Source organism: Megachile rotundata, chromosome 16 (genome assembly GCF_050947335.1).
Source record: "Megachile rotundata isolate GNS110a chromosome 16, iyMegRotu1, whole genome shotgun sequence".
In the NCBI taxonomy this organism is placed as follows: domain Eukaryota; kingdom Metazoa; phylum Arthropoda; class Insecta; order Hymenoptera; family Megachilidae; genus Megachile; species Megachile rotundata.
The window spans coordinates 3,013,616-3,030,395 of record NC_134998.1 but is presented as its reverse complement, the minus strand read 5'-3'; the positions used below and the strand labels follow the sequence as shown (position 1 = coordinate 3,030,395).

Below are 16,780 nucleotides of genomic sequence, written 5' to 3'. Positions count from 1 at the left end.
AGTGTACTTTGTTAAAATTAATGTACATGCATATTTTGTTAAAATTAATCTATATATTTATTTGAAATTAATAAACTTTCAGACTTGGTCACAATACGGTTCCGCTTACAATCTTCACACACCGGAAGAGGCACTGTACGTCTACGAGTGCGTTGAAATTGAATTGGGTCTGTTTTTCGCGGATAAAGATGAAAAGTACAACTGTCCTATACACCTTCAGTGGGACAAAGGCAATAAGTCTAGGTAAATTTGTGTAATTACTATAAAATACAAAGATAAAATAGAACTAAACATCTTTTGTTCGCCAGATACTTCTGCTCCCATAATGCTGGTATCCACATGGTCACCTTACCAATGGTCTCTCAATTGGAAGAATATATCAACTCTTCAGAAGGTAAAAATCTTTGTGTAGAAAAATATTCTGAAGTTAAATTTACTGTAAATTAAATGAATACTGAAAATAATTAAGGTCTGAGATCTTTGCACATTTAGCTTGATTTTTATGGATTAAACGCAATGATCTTTAATTTATTATTACAAATTAGTAAAATTAAATTCTTTGACTTAACTTCTCAGAAAATTTCATATATAAAGTTATTCCTTTTTTCTACTTATTTTTACTCAAATATTTTTGCAGATAATGATGCTAGCTGTCTACCATCGCTATTGAACCAGTCCAATTCACAGTATCTGATTTGTAGAAGAACTAAACACACAAAAGCAAATGAAGCCACACCGATTCTCGGATTTGGACTTCTTCAAGAGCCCTGTGTTCTGGTAGCTCTTTTACATACGGGCGACGTTGTCGCTCGTTCTATCATCGACCTTCATTATTTTCCGAAGATTGAACCACCAGAACCCATAGTTAAAAAAAAAGAAAAAGTAAGACCTCTTGTAACACAAAATATTAGCAAATCGTTTAAACAAGATATTTAAAAAAAAATACGGAAATACAATTTTATACAATCTATCATATATTTTTAGAAACTCCTAATTGAAATGTTACATCCATCTTGTATTCTAAATAAATAAACTGTATGACGGTTAGGTCAATCAATTGATTTCATAAAATCGAAAATTACTTAGTCAAAATTTTATCACATTAAATTACATATATACAAATTGCAGGTTAACAAAGAAGAATTTGATATGTACATAAAGAAAATGCTGAAACGCGAAACGTCACAGCCACTTATAAAAATTGGATCGGAGTCTCCGCGGGAATGCTTGCAGGTTGGATGAGTAAATAAAGATGTAAATCGCCATTCGAGTTAAAAGCGAATGAAAATATTTATTGTTAATAGCTCTTGTATCACGCGACGGACATCTTCCGCAAAGAACACTTTGCCAAACATAACAATGTAAGAGAAGAGATTGGTAAAAAGGTGCTGGCTTTGAAAGTGATGAAAGCTCATTTACTGAAGGAGCTGGACACTTTGATAAAAACGAAGAAAGAATTGCAGCAAAATGCTGAACGTTTGGCTGAAAGTTACGAGGACATTAAAGACGAACAAGAGAAGCTGGCACAGAGGTAAGAATCTTACAACGTCTTTCAATAATCATCATTGTTTACTGTTGGAATCTTTTTATAATCTAAATGAAAGAACTGAACTTTGTCGTTTATACTTTATTTATAAAATGTGATTGTAAATGTCCTTTGTTATAAATATTAAAATAACTGTGTCAAGAAATATTTTTATAATTATCTTAATATCTTTAACATAAAATAATAGAATAAACGTAAACATTAACATACAAAAGTCAATGTCATATTCATTTACTTTCTGATCAAAGTATTTCAAACACTTGTTAGTGAAATGAATTGTATAACATATTTTTATACTAAATAATTATGTACTGAATATACTAAAAATTTATTTATAGAGCAAAAGAAGTGCTGCGATTAGTAAACTACAAAGAACCTTCTATGACTCCTGTAGAAAAAGCGGAGGCTGAAGAATTGAAGAAAATGGAGGTGAAGATAGGAGAAATGAAAATCAGGCTATTAGAATTAAAAAAGAAATCAGAACAGCAGGCTGGATATGTAGAAAATAATGAACATAACGGAAAGAGAAAAGAAATTGTTTTTAGAGGTGACCAAGAGAAAACTATTAAAAACAGCCTTGGACACATGTATGTATTGGTATTATTTAGTAAAAAATATGCACTTAGTACATTTAATGAAGTATACTTTAAAAACGTTACCTTTTACAGGGCAAAAGATATAAAAGAATTAATTGCGGAAGTAAAAAAGCTGGAAGAGGAGGTTAGTATTTAAATTAGATAACGAAGTATTATTAGCAACGTTTGTAAATTTGATTTACTATCAAACTGATTTGCGTACAATAAAAAATGTTTTCATTTGCAAAATAATTTATTATATTAACTATACAATTGTCCTATCGCGTTATTCACTTAAAGAATACTTACAATAACTTCTCCCATTGAATGTACCTTCTTAAATATAAATTCGGTAGTAGCTAAAAGTACATACATATCGATTTTAAAAAAGTACATTGATCATAAATGACTGCACACCAACTATTAAAAATTGTTAAATTAGTTTTTGAATAATGACAATGACATTACTTTAAAATAACTCGATTAAGTATGTACAAGAATAAGAAAAATATCAACATCAATTACAAACTGCGATGACTCCGTTCAATAAAAGTAAGTAAACAAACAACCTTGCTTTGTTATACGCGTATAAAAAAATTAAATTACTGCTTTGAGCATAATTTAATGATCTCATAAAAAAGCCATTACAATTTGTTCACGCGATACTTGTGTTTTATAATCGTTCGTCTTTTACCACACTGTGTCACTCAAGGCACAAAAATATAATGAGAAACATCGTTCGAATCTTCCATAACTTTCGATTGCAACAATTTAATTTCGAGTCTAAGTTTCTCCTTTTCCATTTCTTGCTTCCGTATTTCATTAGAGTAACAGTTCATCTGTAACTTCAATTTATCCTTCTTAAGTTTTAACATTTCAGTTTCGTGATATAACTTTCCTTTTTCTGCGCGAAGCACGGCTAATTGTTCCTGAAGCAATTGATGACTGGCTTCATCCGATAGTATTACTTCCGGCGCTTCAATGTCCGCTTTTGTAGTCGCTTCTAAATTTGAACGATTCACTTCACTTTCAGGTCCGTTATCAGTGTCTGTCTCTGGATTTGTAGCTTCCTTCATAATCCAAATTCTAGAGTCTGTAGTTTCATCGAAAGCACTCGGTGATTTTACAGGCTGCTGCGACTGTGGTGTAATGGGCCTATTCTGTTGTTTAGGAGAAGTGGGAGCTGCTTTCATCTTTTCTATATCAGTGGCAGGTGTCATAGTTTCGATATCTAGAACTAACATAAAATTACATTAAGTTCCTGTTCCTTGTATAAATAAAAAGAAAGTAACATTTCATTAAAGTCAATTAAAATTACCTCTAGTACTAGGAGATTGACTGCCATCCACTGTATGTGATAAGTGATTGTTACAATAAGTATTGAATTCTCTTTCGTCTACGAAAACGGAACCATCCGCGTTTACAATAGATTCAACGATTACGGATGGATCTCCGTCTTGCATTACTAATTCTCCTACAATTTCACCATTTGCTGCTATAATATCACCATCATTGTTTGTTCTTAGTAGTTCACCTTCAGTTGTGTCAATTTCATCTACTACTTCTTCTTGAGTTAATTGACCACTGTAGGAATCTTCACCATCATTTCCTTCACTTACTTCTAATTCGGTAGGTAGTTCCTAAAAATATAGTTTTTATATTAAAATATATTATTAAATGATGTATTATAATATTAAATATATTACATCTTGACCCCAAGGAGATTCCTGTTCTTTTTTCATCCTTTTTATTGTCTGTGCGATTTCATCTTCAGATTCAGAATGTACCTTCCTATCGTTATCTCTACCTTGCATTTTCTCTATGTCATGAATTTTTTTAAACAACTGATACGCTCTTTCGGGTGTTATATTCCTTTTCTGTTTGTTAGCTGCTGCTATATTAAATAAATCTTTGGATCTGAGTATTTTATTTGTTCGCAGTCGTACATATTCTTTCAACCTCTTACGATCAATGTGTAATTGCATGAGATCCTGTACTTCCTGCTTAATTTCACCACATAATTTCCTTTCTTGTGGAAGGTTTTTAAATAATTCCTAATGTGGGAAAACAAAATTAAATTAAGTGTTCATTTTGTCTAACGTTACTTCATTCTTGATATTTACCTCTGAAATTTCATGATTATGTTCATTATTGACACTAGTTACCTCTAATTTTGTACCATCTTTTGATGCTCTTAACATAATATGAGCAGGACAATTTGTTCTTATTGATCTGAGTAAAAAGATAACGCATATAAAATATTATATTCAGAGATACATGTTACTATATTTATTTCAAAATATTTTATGTAACAATCTATTATTAACAATTTGTAATCTTATGAACTAACTGAGACTGTCTCCTGCCAGCTCCACGTGGTAAAAACTTCTGACCACCATAGATACAAGCATATTTCACAGAATAATACTTTAAACGCTCGCTAATTGGACGAGCAGTTTTCATATGAGCACCGCTAACTGTCCTGCTATCTCTTCTCCAATAGTGAACAAGACTACGCTTTGAAAATTTTTCCAATTTATGTTCCAATTCTTCGTAACTGTCAAACATTTCCCCCAAATGGAAGGATATATCTTCATCTTCCGGAGTATTTACATCCATTATAAAAGTTATAGCTAGTAATCTATTTCATAATTAAATACATATTATTTATTAATTGGGGAAAGTACAAGAATTGTACGAAACCTGCAGTATGTACAAATAGTTTCTGTGTCATCTTGTTGAAACGGAAATGGTAAAATCAAATTTAAATTTAAATTTAGGGTGAATAATGGCAGTGTTTACTGTCCCTAATATTGCATATCCAAACATTTAAATGTAAAATATAGATGAGAATGTGTCGGGATGAATGAAATGACATTGTTGCAATTATGTTTCGCATTGTTATTTAATTTGATTTCTATTAGCCAAATAAATTTCCCGGGAATGAGTAAATTCAAAAGAAAACATTGTTTTTATAGATCTTAAATTTTAGGTTAGATTTCAGTTTGATTGGCGTGGTAGAAGCCAGGACGATGAAACCGTGAACACAGACAGATAGAATTACTCAAGTCAGACGGGATTTTGTGTTCGCTACTAATTTTCCAATCCTTACAGCATAACTTACGTCCTATCATGTTTTTCATGGCGTTCCTTCTTTTTGGTGACGTTTTATTATATCCAAAAGTTGAGAAAATGTGCACCATGATTTTGCGCCATTTCTAAAACAGCACAAATGTGTGAACTACAGCGCAATTGATGTAATTTGTTTTGAATTCATTTTTTATATTCTGAAATAACTGAGTAAAAATTGAAATAATCTATTAGTGTTCACATGAATAAACTCACGAGTTTCTTCATGTATATAATTAATACACCTTATTAATATGTTTTATTCGTGGAGTTAGAAAAAAATAGGAATAACCTGTAAGTCACATGTGATGTACAGTAAGTAAATTTTCATTATTACCAAAATATTATTTATTACGAAATTTACATAAAAATATGTACATTAGCCTTAAAGAATTTTTGAAAAAGTCTTTGGGTATTAACAAATTTCTATTTTATATAAAAGATTATTATTAAATATTTTCGTAGGTTTGGATCATAAAATTACTTTTCTTAGATTATAGAATGTAAATATAAATTGTAATATACTGCTATCACTGTAACCAATCATTGTAATCTCTAATATCAACAGGGGGAATAGGCGGTGGTTCATTTTGAAGGACTGATATCTGTAAAAAAAGAATTGTTTGATTATATATGTAAGCTGTAAAATATATGAAATAAAACATATGTAAAGTACGTTACATGAGTTTTAGAAGAGTCTGTAACCTCAGTTTGTTCTAATGGCTTGTTTGAAGAATTACTTGAATGAGGAGTGTCTACCTCTGCATTGTTAATTTTTAGATCATCACTTTCTGTCGTTTTAGCAGAAACTGATTCTGATTCTCTATTATTCTTTTCATAATCAGTAGACAAAACTTGTAGTGTCGTATTCTAAAATCATTTTTACATTACAAAATAATAAATAAATAATGAAATATAAATAGCTTACCTTTATTGTACTTGCTATTACTGTTTTTATATAATTTGTAGAATATGATTCATCAACAAATTTATCCAATAAAGTATGGTAAATCCTATTCATTATATGTTTAATTTCCTTATGTTTATCACTCTGAAAGACATAATTATCAATAACAATGTGTACAAAGAAATTAGAATTAAGTTGTAGTAGATTAAAGGGAACAAAAAATATTACTTCTTTTGTTTCCGCAGAACCTATAGCTTCAGAAAGTTTGAGCACTTTATTCTCTAATGCAAATGTTTGTTCTTCATGTCTGCTATTAACTTCCTTAGTTTCTTCTAATTCCTTTTTTGCATTTAAAAGTGCAATATTTGTATCACTCAGTGATGTTTCCAATTCTTTAATACTTTTAGATAAGGTTTTATTAGTTAGAGTTAAAGATTCATTTTGATCTTCAAGATTGCTAATATATTCTGCATTAACAATTATACATTAATACATACATTAAAATGTGTTTAGCTATAATTAATATAGAACATATAAAATTAATATTACCTTTTGATTCCTTTAATTCTACTTCTAATGCACTCACTCTATCTTTAATCTCATTCAATTGTGCAAAATTATCAGTAGTTATATTATTGGTATTTGTTCGTAATTGTTCGTTGTTTTCTTCAGTTTGAGATGCAGTTGTAGTTAGTAACATTTTCAAAGGAGCCAAGTCTGCTCTGTCTTTTACAGGAGATGTAGCATTTTGAAGTTCGAGGACATGAAACTGTATATAATACATAATGGTACTGTTTTAAATGATATATGATTTTCTCAGTATGTAACTACCTTATCAAGTAATTTCTGCACATTATCACCTATTTTAGACATTCCCATCCTGAGCTCTGCATTTGTCATTCTAGTCTCTGATAACAACATGTTTAAACCTGGATCAATCATTGTTGATACGGTCGGAGTTACAATTTGCGGTTGTAACGAATACAGCTGACCATCCACAGTGACGAAATTCGGCTATAGTGCAATTTTAACAAATAATAAGTTTCAAACATAATTACAGTGAAACCTATATTTATCGTTTTTGAAAGGACTTACTGAATTATTCAAAACATATGGGAAAATAATTATTTTCGGAACGTAAGTCGAGATTTCACTATCAATACACAATACATTTTTTAATGTATTTAAATTTATTTACCTGCATTTTTGTAGGAGACCACTGAGGTGTTAGTGTGGATGTAACAAATGGCTTACAAGCAGCATTTGTTGCAGATATATCACTTTTAGGTTTCAACACCTTGTGTACATTTTTTGATATTTCTTCTTTAGGTTCTTGTGTGAAACGTTTCTTCTGGTGTTCTCCTTCTGATAATTCTGTCTATAATACAGATAATTATATATTCTTGAACTTTTTTGAATTCTATGAAGAAAATTTACCTTCCTTTGGTGAAGTGTTTTGCGTGGCACATCATCCTACATGTATACAAAATTCATTATTCTTTTTAATGAAATCATGACATAATATCTTGTTTATTTGCATTAATACCTCGGTATCTTCAGAATCGGTAGTAGTAGATGTAGGAAGTTTTGGTACAAACATTGACTGTCCCATTTTTGCCATACGTGATATTATAGAGGCTTTACCACTTGTAACCTTATGTGAATTAGTAGATTCCTGTTGTTTTTGTATGTCTATTATTTCTATTTCTAATATAATATCCTTATCTTTAGGAAAGCCAGGTCCTAAACTGATCTATAAAGCAATTATATTTAATATTTTTATGCATATGTTACATAATTAAACGTGTTAAGATTGCATATAAACCTGTTTACTAGGAGGCAAAAATAGAATTCTTTTTAGTCCTTTACTACTTCCTAACAATGTTTTCTCCCAATTGTCATCTGTAGATATTTCTACCATCATTGTTTGAGATGTAATAATATTACTTTTAAAGGGTTGTATTATTTCTGTGCTGATAAAATATTTTATAGATACATTGTCTCCTTCTTTAGCAATTACATCTTTACTAATTGGTGATAGGTCTTGATAGAGAACATTTTCTATTTTTCCATTTTTCGAAAAATACCGAGCTAATGCTATTTCTCTTGCAAATTCAATGCAAACATCACTGCTTTCAAATAAAATTGACCAATTTTCCTTATTACTATCATAATAACTTGAGTAGTTGTTTGGTTGTATTACATATAAGAAATCCTGTGTCACTGTAACTGTTGATATGTGTTCTTGTTTGCTTTTGTATAAAATAACTTGATAAACTTTTGTTGCTGCATTTCCTGTAAGGGCCATACCCATTTTGCCAATTGATACATAAATCCCATTTTGTCTGAAAACAGTATTAACCTTTATATGCAAATAAGAACAATCCAAAGTAATAAGTCAAGTAGTGAAACTTACAACTTAAATGCATGTATAGCTTTAGCTATAATGACTTCTGGTTTATTTTGAACAGTTTGAGTTGTAGAACGAGATATATTTGGTTTCTTAGAAACTTGCTGTTTTGATGAGGAACCATCTAATGTTTTAATTTGCATTCCAAAAATAGCAGCTAAATTGGATCTAAACAGTATTTATAAATTTAAATCAGTGTTTGCCTTGAAATTATTTTAACTAAAACAGAACCATAAAAATTTATAAGTAATTTTATAAACAAAAAATATTATTTTTGACATTAGAAATACAGTAATTATGTAGTACATATACATGTTTGATGTTAACAATATAACCTCTATATTATTTTAATAAACTTTTGTGTTTATTACCTATGATTTAAATAAATGTAGAATATTTTTTGTCATTAATAACCCTATAAATACTAAAAATTAATAATTTATTAAGCAAACATACCCTGCTGATGGTAGAAAGTCAATTTCGTCATCATCTCGTAATATTTTATCAAGATCCGGCAATTGGTTTCCTGAATTCATAATTATGGATGAACTGTTTGCAACAAAAGGGTTCAATTGACAGTAAAACAACAAGGAAAGCATCAGACAATGCTGCTTGAATATAGCAAATGATATCAGTGACTACAATGTAGTAAATGATAACACTAAAGTAATAAAATTACCAATAGATGGCGCAGGAATTTTTTAAATTTGTGATACATATGCAAATATTTATTATATACGTGCATATGTGATATGTATTATTATGTAATGTTGCCTAAAATATAATTTAAATGCAAATACTTTCTTAAAACATGTTTACTACAGTCGTTTATTTTTACAACATATATATAATATATACATTTCAATTAACAGAAAGTATATACAAGACATAGTTTTATATACCGATGCTGAAGCTATTAAACATCGATTATAAATTATAAATAAAAAATTATATACAAAAAATTATTTCCTTCTTTTTAATTCCATGTTAGTAAATTTCACTACACTACTGAAATAAAAGATAGAGATGCACTGAATGAATTTGTTTTACTTTTCATCGTTTATAAAAAGCATTCTTTAATTTATTCAAATGTGTTTAGAATATAAATTAAAATATCTGATGTTTATTACTACTGCAATAACAGTTAAATGTAATTAATATCAACTGATTTATTTATTATGACTATTTATAATTGTACACTTTATTGCTACACAATTATTTAGCTGGTTCAAAGGAATAATGAACTCCATTTCTTGGATACTGCTTTTCCATCTAAAACAGGAAATTGATTTTTCAATTATTGCACATAAAAATTACAGAAAAAAAAGTGGAATACTTACTCTTGGAAAAGATGTGTGTGAAGAAAACTTGTATGCAAGGTAAAATACACCTATTGTAGCTATAAAGATAAGAGCTCCTGTAGTATCACTAACCAATTGTCTCACACCATAATCATAACGATCTTCGCCCATCATATCTTGTTCTGGATGTATCTATAATAATATTTAATGTAAACATATTGAACAACATTATATTATATTGAAATAAATGAATCTTCAACAATATTAAATACTCACAGGATCTCCATAATTTCTTCTTATAACAGGATAATCCCAAGGGTAATAAGGATCTCTAGCTACAACACCTATCCATGGTAACTGTGGATAATCTCCAAGGTATCTATGATCATTGGGATATGGTTCATATTCATATGGATGTAATCCATATTTTGCTGCAGATTTACGTCTCTCTTCTTCCGTTTCAGGATAATCATCTGGCATATGGGGCCTCATTCCAACAGCTGAAACAGCAAGTAAATATTTAATAAATCTGTTTCATTGTAATTAATCTTGCTTTGCTAATGAATTTGTTTAATTCATTTGCTAATGGTATTCATTTCAAACTTCACGAAAATAGATGAATTTCAAATTCATTTCAAATAGATAATAAAATCTTAAATATGAAAGAGAATAAAACAACAGTTTTTGCATTATAAAATATAAGGAACTATTACAATAACTTTTGAATACAAGTAATAAGTTTTCATTAAGTTAAATAGTGACTACATTTATTTTGAATTATACATTTGTTTGCAGCTATCGATATTCATTACATCTGCATTATATCAATATGTCATTCATGCTTCTGACAAATATGTCCTTGATATCAACATGTCATATAATTGTAATAACAAAATCATATTTAATTACAATTATGTAATAAATAATTTAACCTCTCAGAGGATAATGATAAATATCATATAAAGAACATTCTTATACAAATAAATTACTCACGTTTCCAAAAATCTAAAAATGTTTGAAAATCCTTATTGCCTCTGGTAATCTGAATAAGAGGAACATTGTTCCTAAGTAAAGTATTTGATAATATTCCGATTTTTCTTACGACAGCCATGTTTGAAAATCATTACATTTGAACTCCGTGAAGTACAACCATAGAGTTCATCCCTACTCTTTGATAAGGATTTTTGTCGTATGTAGCGCTAACTGGCTGTAGAAGATGGATACTATTAAAAGTACAGTTTCGGAAACGTGTAATTCACCATATTTGCTGGAAAGATGGCGCTATTCGATTAATCTGCGTTTAACGCACGACTCTCGGAAGTTCGAACAGTGCATTTAGCGAGCCCTTATCCTCAGTCCACTTTCGTAAAGGAAAATGTGGAATAAATAAAATCATAATTAACCGTAAATCGTAGCTATTAGCTCGATATCATTTTCTAAAATTCATTTTGTGAAAAATATTTAGAAAATGATATCGATTACTAGGTCACACCACGTGCAGGTTGCTACAACAGTGACCCACCCTAACTCCAAATCCCTACCACCCGCCATTTGCAACTTCATTTATCGAAAGGATAAATGAGTTCTGACTCTACTTAGTCCGTTGGCTCTAATTTAATACGCATTCATGGGATCCCACGCTCACACTCTTATTAACACACTTATTCTAAACGCCGCACGCGTACCTCTCATTCTAAGATTGCACTCGTATGATCTATAACGACGGAAAAAAAGCAAGGGGAAGAAAAGAAAGTTAGAAGAACTTTCTACTAAAAGGTAGATCAGTATTTTTCGCCAAGTGAACCTCGCCTTTATGGGTCAAAGGGTAGTCGCATAGTGGCTTACGTGAATCACGAGACAGAGATGAACCGAAAATACTGGCAAGAACGAGTAACACATCTGCGGAGGGTTTCCCATTTCTCCCCGTTTACGTTTGAAGTAAGGCTGACCACTGAGAGGATACCCACGCCGTGAGGCGGCAGATCGAGATGGTTTATCAATCGATCGGCCCCGCAGAGATGTGTTTCTGGCGCTACACCAGCACTTGCAGCTCACCTCTGCCGCGTGTTCACAACGCTATGAATCCCCAATGATCCACTTGGGTTCGGAACGATTAACAAAAAATAGCTGGGTATACTACAATCTAACGCACACAAAGTTTGAGAGTTGTGAAGATGAGTGCAAGTTAGAATGAGAAGCACTTACAGGAACCCACCCGTCCGCCTACGAGCATACAACTTAAAACTAACGGATGCATCCCTCGATAATCCCTCGATGATCGATGTCTTCAATCTTCGCGGATACGCATTTCACACACTCATTCATACTACAATGTATTACAATAGACGCAACTTAAAATTAACTTAAAATTACTTAAAATTAGCGCATTAGTTGATGAAATCTCTCGAAGGAAGTCTTCAATGATGATCTATTCATTATTACCTATAAAATAATTGGGTGTAACAATAAAAAGAGGAAACAGAGAAGCATTCATATTTTCGGAATAAAAGAGAAATAAAACTGGAGTCGACTCGATAAAAATAGGCAAATAAAAATACAATGTACTTGGGAAATATTCAATTACTTAAAATCAAAACCTGTAACATAAAAATGTATTTAAGACATATATGAAACATTAAAAACTACTTACATAAAATAGAAACCTGTAACATACAAAAATAATTAAGGCACATATGAATAATTCACTTACTTGTTTAAAATAAAATTCTGAAACATACGAAAATAATTAAGATATATATGAAACATTAAAAATTACTTACTTAAAATAAAAACCTGAAACAGACAAATGTAATTAGACACATATGAAACATTAAATTACTTACTTGAAATAAAAACCTGAAACAGATAAATGAAATTAAGATATGAAATTGAAGGAGAATGAACGAAATCTTTTTTGATTCGAAAGGCAACTCTTGGAATATGGAAATCATTTGAGTTTGGAAAAATCAAAATCGGAAATAAAATTACAACAAGATTCAGAAAGCTCAAACCTGAAGTAAAATCACAATAACATTCTGAAAACTACGAAACTTGAAATAAAATTACGATGAGGTCTGAAACCCCAATACCTGAAATAAAATTACGATAACATTCTGAAATCTACAAAAGTCGAAATAAAATTACGATGAAGTTTGAAATCTCAAAACCTGAAATAAATTCACGATAAAATTCTGGAAACTACGAAACATGAAATAAAATTACGATGATGTGTGAAACCTCAAAACCTGAAATAAAATCACTATAACATTCAGAAAACTTGAAACTTTTTATTTCAAAGAAACTTGAAATAAAATTACGATGAGGTTTGAAACCTTAAAACTTGAAATAAAATTCTTAAGAAATCCGAAAAGTTCGAACTCCAACTAAAATCATATAAAATAATTTTAAGAAAAAAAATACGCCGACTTCGAAATGCACTAAAAAGTATAAAATAATTTCTATTTCCTAATGAAGTAATTTGTATTTCATTCAATCATACAATTACGTAACAGATATGAATGAAACCTATTTACTCGTTAGGTAGCATATTAAATGCATTTCAACCTTTTCGGAGGCGGCGCAAAATTAAGAATACCTCAGTATTTTCGCCTCCGAAAAGGTTGAAATGCATTTAATATGCTACCTAACGAGTAAATAGGTTTCATTCATATCTGTTACGTAATTGTATGATTGAATGAAATACAAATTACTTCATTAGGAAATAGAAATTATTTTATACTTTTTAGTGCATTTCGAAGTCGGCGTATTTTTTTTCTTAAAAGTATTTTATTTCACGCTTTTTAGTGGAATGGGGAGAATTGTATAGGATACTGTGAGACATTTCTTACATAACAATACCAAAGAATAGGATTTTGCAATAACAATAGTTATTATACATGTAAATATTATAATACATTACATTCATATTAATACTAGAATTTATGAACGATTTTGGTTAACAATAAAAACATATAATATGTATCCGAAATTCAAGAAAATGTAAGTGTCCACATACTTATGAGCGGTAGTGTATGTCAGAACTTAAGTAATTATTTTGTAGAATATGGTAGAACGTTTGCATAAATATAACGGAATACATAGGTAATTACATTGTAAAACACATTAAAACACCAGTAACAGTTTGTCAAAATACTTAAATAACCGTTAACAAAACATTTAAATAACCGTTACATAGAGTATACTAAAACACTTAAGTAACTGTTCCATAAAGTACACTAAAACACTAGTAAATGTATGTAAAATCATTTAAATAACCGTTCCATAAATTACACTAAAACATTAGTGACAGTTTACCAAAACACTTAAATAACCGTTCCATAAAACACTAAAACACTAGTAAATGCTTGCAAAAACATTTAAATAACCACTCCAAAAAATATACTAAGTCACCAAAAAAGTGTTGAAACAGTTAAACGACCACACCATAAAACACACTACTGTATCCCTACACACTAGTAAGCCCGTAGGTATATGGGAAACCACACCAAAAAACACGTTAATACTCCTCCGTATGTACACTAAAAACTTGATAAAACACACACTTGTACTAATACACTAGGTAACACAGGAATGAACACACGATCGGTTAATTAACACTTTGACTCGTACCGGTACAAGATGTCACGGTCGATTCGAACACTTCGGCAGTTTGAACAATACTGAGCACCGGTGATACTTATCAAGGTGAGAGTAATAGGCGAACCGCGAACCAATCAGGTATCACGTCAGTGCATCAATACCAGGTACCTTGAACAATGCTAAACACCTATGACCTGTCAAATTATCAATGATAGGTGATCCGTGGACCAATCAGCTATCATATAATCCACCAATATCGTGCAATGACATCATTGATACCTATATTTGTAATATCGACATTTCTTATTTAAACTTTTAATTTTTTATTTGTTTATTTAACAAATTATTATTATAACTATTAAAATTTAGCATTTTTATTAACTTTTATGCGTGCATTGGTTATAAAATTTTGTTTTATTACATTTTTATATGATATCAAAAGATAAATATAAATTATATATTTTTTCTAATTTTTTAAATGTTAGTTAAGTTATTATTGTATGTACTGAAATTCATTTTTCTTTTTCAACTTTCACCAGTTTCGCTATTTTTTTTTATATGTACATAAACATGTTCCATGTAGTGTGTTCGTGTTTTAAATCGGTTCCAATCGATATGGCAGTTTTGGAATTCTTCCTTACCTAAGGTGCAATTTTGGTACAAAATCAACTGTGTTGGTAACATAGTAATTTTGACCGTTCTTTGGGAAACCGTTATGCTCTAAATCAGGGGTCGGCAACCTGCGGCCTTTTGCAACTTTTTGTGCGGCCCGTCAAAGCACCAATATAATTTTAGGAAAAATCAACAAACTTAGAGCGTGAGCGTGCCGAAATGTGGCCAGTGACAAAAAAGCGCGCTAACAGAAGCATATTGGGAAACCTATTTTACTGCGCAAGTTTAGTCCCCACTCCCCAGCGAATACGACGGTTCGCTTAACAAGTGTAGCATTCTTTCATTTCGTCAGTTTGCTACTGTATGTTCATATGTGCATTTTGCACATAAACACGTTCATATTGACAACCGTATGACGTTTCACTACAATAGGTAATGAGAAATACATGTTATTTTTAATTTATTTATACTCGTATATGATATAAAAGCAATATTTAAGTTACATTTGAATGTGTGGCCCGCATAAAAAATTTTATTTTGAAAATGGCCCGCCATCCGAAAAAGGTTGCCGATCCCTGCTCTAAATCATGTCCAATTCTTCAAACAAGCTCCTTTTAAAGAAAGGGAACATCTGTAAAAGCGATTTTTAGCGACTCGAAAAAAATTTGTTTACCATTTTTCTATCATTTCCTACCTTATTGACGATCAACTATTCTGAAAATGATGCAGCGAATTAAACAAAATTTTGAAAATAGAAGTTTTTTAATATTTTTGTTTTGCATGTGCATATACATATAATTCGTGTAGTTTTATTGAATACTGTTAATATATATATTATCGGCGTAAAAATGTTGCTTGCAATATATTCTGTGGGTCAGAAGGTGCGCATTACCTGTTCAGAACAGTTCACACACTATACTGTGTCTTGTCGATAATATAGGAAATAACAATGGAGTGCTAAAAATTTCGAGTTACTTAAAACCATTCTCACAGATATTTCCTTTCGCAAAATGAAGTTTACAAAATTTGGTCGATATTGGAGCATGACGGTTTTCCGAAGTTTCGCCCAATAATAATATACATATAACAAGAATTGTTGATTTTACATGAAAACAATTTCTGTTTCGTTAGTTTCAGCGAACACCACAAAATGGCGCTAGCAGTGCTGTTTCTAAACTGCGTATCGATATGAAATTAAGAACTGTAAAAAAAAGTAACAAAGTATTTTTATATTATTAAATAAACTATTTTTTAATAAAAGAAATTCTCTTTTAAAATATCTAATTTCATTATTTTAAAATACATCTACACGTGATTACTTGCATCGTTTGAAGATTCTCGTTGTACATAGTCATGAAATTTTATAATTCAAATTATATTGAAACAAAAAGTGAAGAAATAACTAATTTATTGGAACAAATACTTACTATGTTTCTGCGTACAATTTCATATACCTGAATATCTTCCATTGTATAGAAAAGAAACTATACCTTTTTCATGCTGCATGGGTGAAAATATTAGACAAAAATTTTAATGTACAATTATATAAAAATGTTTTGGAATAACAAGATTATCCCATTTTAAATACAGCATTTACTAATATGTAAAAACTTAAAAATTATTTCCTACTGTGCTGTATAAAATTAAATAGATAATAAACAAATAAATTTATCTGCTTAGTATATACATCATTATTAATTG

At 30.2% G+C, this 16,780-nt stretch overlaps 4 protein-coding genes across 4 annotated transcripts in view; 1 reads left to right on the top strand and 3 right to left on the bottom strand.

Annotated features, from left to right (window-relative positions):
- mbo (nuclear pore complex protein Nup88) overlaps window positions 1-5,930 on the top strand; it is a 109,897-nt gene extending 103,967 nt beyond the window's left edge. Inside the window, exons 7-13 of the mRNA XM_003702564.3 lie at window positions 83-243; window positions 309-394; window positions 638-882; window positions 1,129-1,233; window positions 1,305-1,531; window positions 1,885-2,133; window positions 2,215-5,930. Of these exons, the coding sequence (XP_003702612.2) occupies window positions 83-243; window positions 309-394; window positions 638-882; window positions 1,129-1,233; window positions 1,305-1,531; window positions 1,885-2,133; window positions 2,215-2,278 (1,137 nt within the window). The 3' untranslated portion in view covers window positions 2,279-5,930. The remainder of the gene's footprint in view (window positions 1-82; window positions 244-308; window positions 395-637; window positions 883-1,128; window positions 1,234-1,304; window positions 1,532-1,884; window positions 2,134-2,214) is intronic.
- LOC100880453 (uncharacterized) lies at window positions 2,356-4,740 on the bottom strand. The gene is made up of 5 exons (XM_012283599.2): window positions 4,472-4,740; window positions 4,245-4,353; window positions 3,828-4,175; window positions 3,440-3,761; window positions 2,356-3,358 (listed from the first exon to the last, which is right to left on the bottom strand). The coding sequence occupies exons 1-5, from the start codon at window positions 4,738-4,740 to the stop codon at window positions 2,829-2,831; spliced, it is 1,578 nt and encodes a 525-aa protein (XP_012138989.1). The 3' UTR covers window positions 2,356-2,828.
- Window positions 5,575-9,166, bottom strand: LOC100876686 (FK506-binding protein 15). Its single transcript, XM_012283595.2, has 12 exons — window positions 9,024-9,166; window positions 8,574-8,735; window positions 7,983-8,502; window positions 7,704-7,910; window positions 7,595-7,630; window positions 7,356-7,535; window positions 6,989-7,171; window positions 6,707-6,926; window positions 6,386-6,624; window positions 6,179-6,301; window positions 5,932-6,120; window positions 5,575-5,855 (listed from the first exon to the last, which is right to left on the bottom strand). The coding sequence occupies exons 1-12, from the start codon at window positions 9,164-9,166 to the stop codon at window positions 5,781-5,783; spliced, it is 2,277 nt and encodes a 758-aa protein (XP_012138985.1). The 3' UTR covers window positions 5,575-5,780.
- Window positions 9,167-9,721: 555 nt separating this feature from the next.
- Window positions 9,722-11,003, bottom strand: ND-ASHI (NADH:ubiquinone oxidoreductase subunit ASHI). Its single transcript, XM_003702537.3, has 4 exons — window positions 10,862-11,003; window positions 10,145-10,368; window positions 9,908-10,060; window positions 9,722-9,839 (listed from the first exon to the last, which is right to left on the bottom strand). Exons 1-4 carry the CDS (start codon window positions 10,977-10,979, stop codon window positions 9,783-9,785), a joined length of 552 nt encoding a protein of 183 aa, XP_003702585.1. The 5' UTR covers window positions 10,980-11,003; the 3' UTR covers window positions 9,722-9,782.
- Between the last annotated feature and the right edge of the window lie 5,777 nt (window positions 11,004-16,780).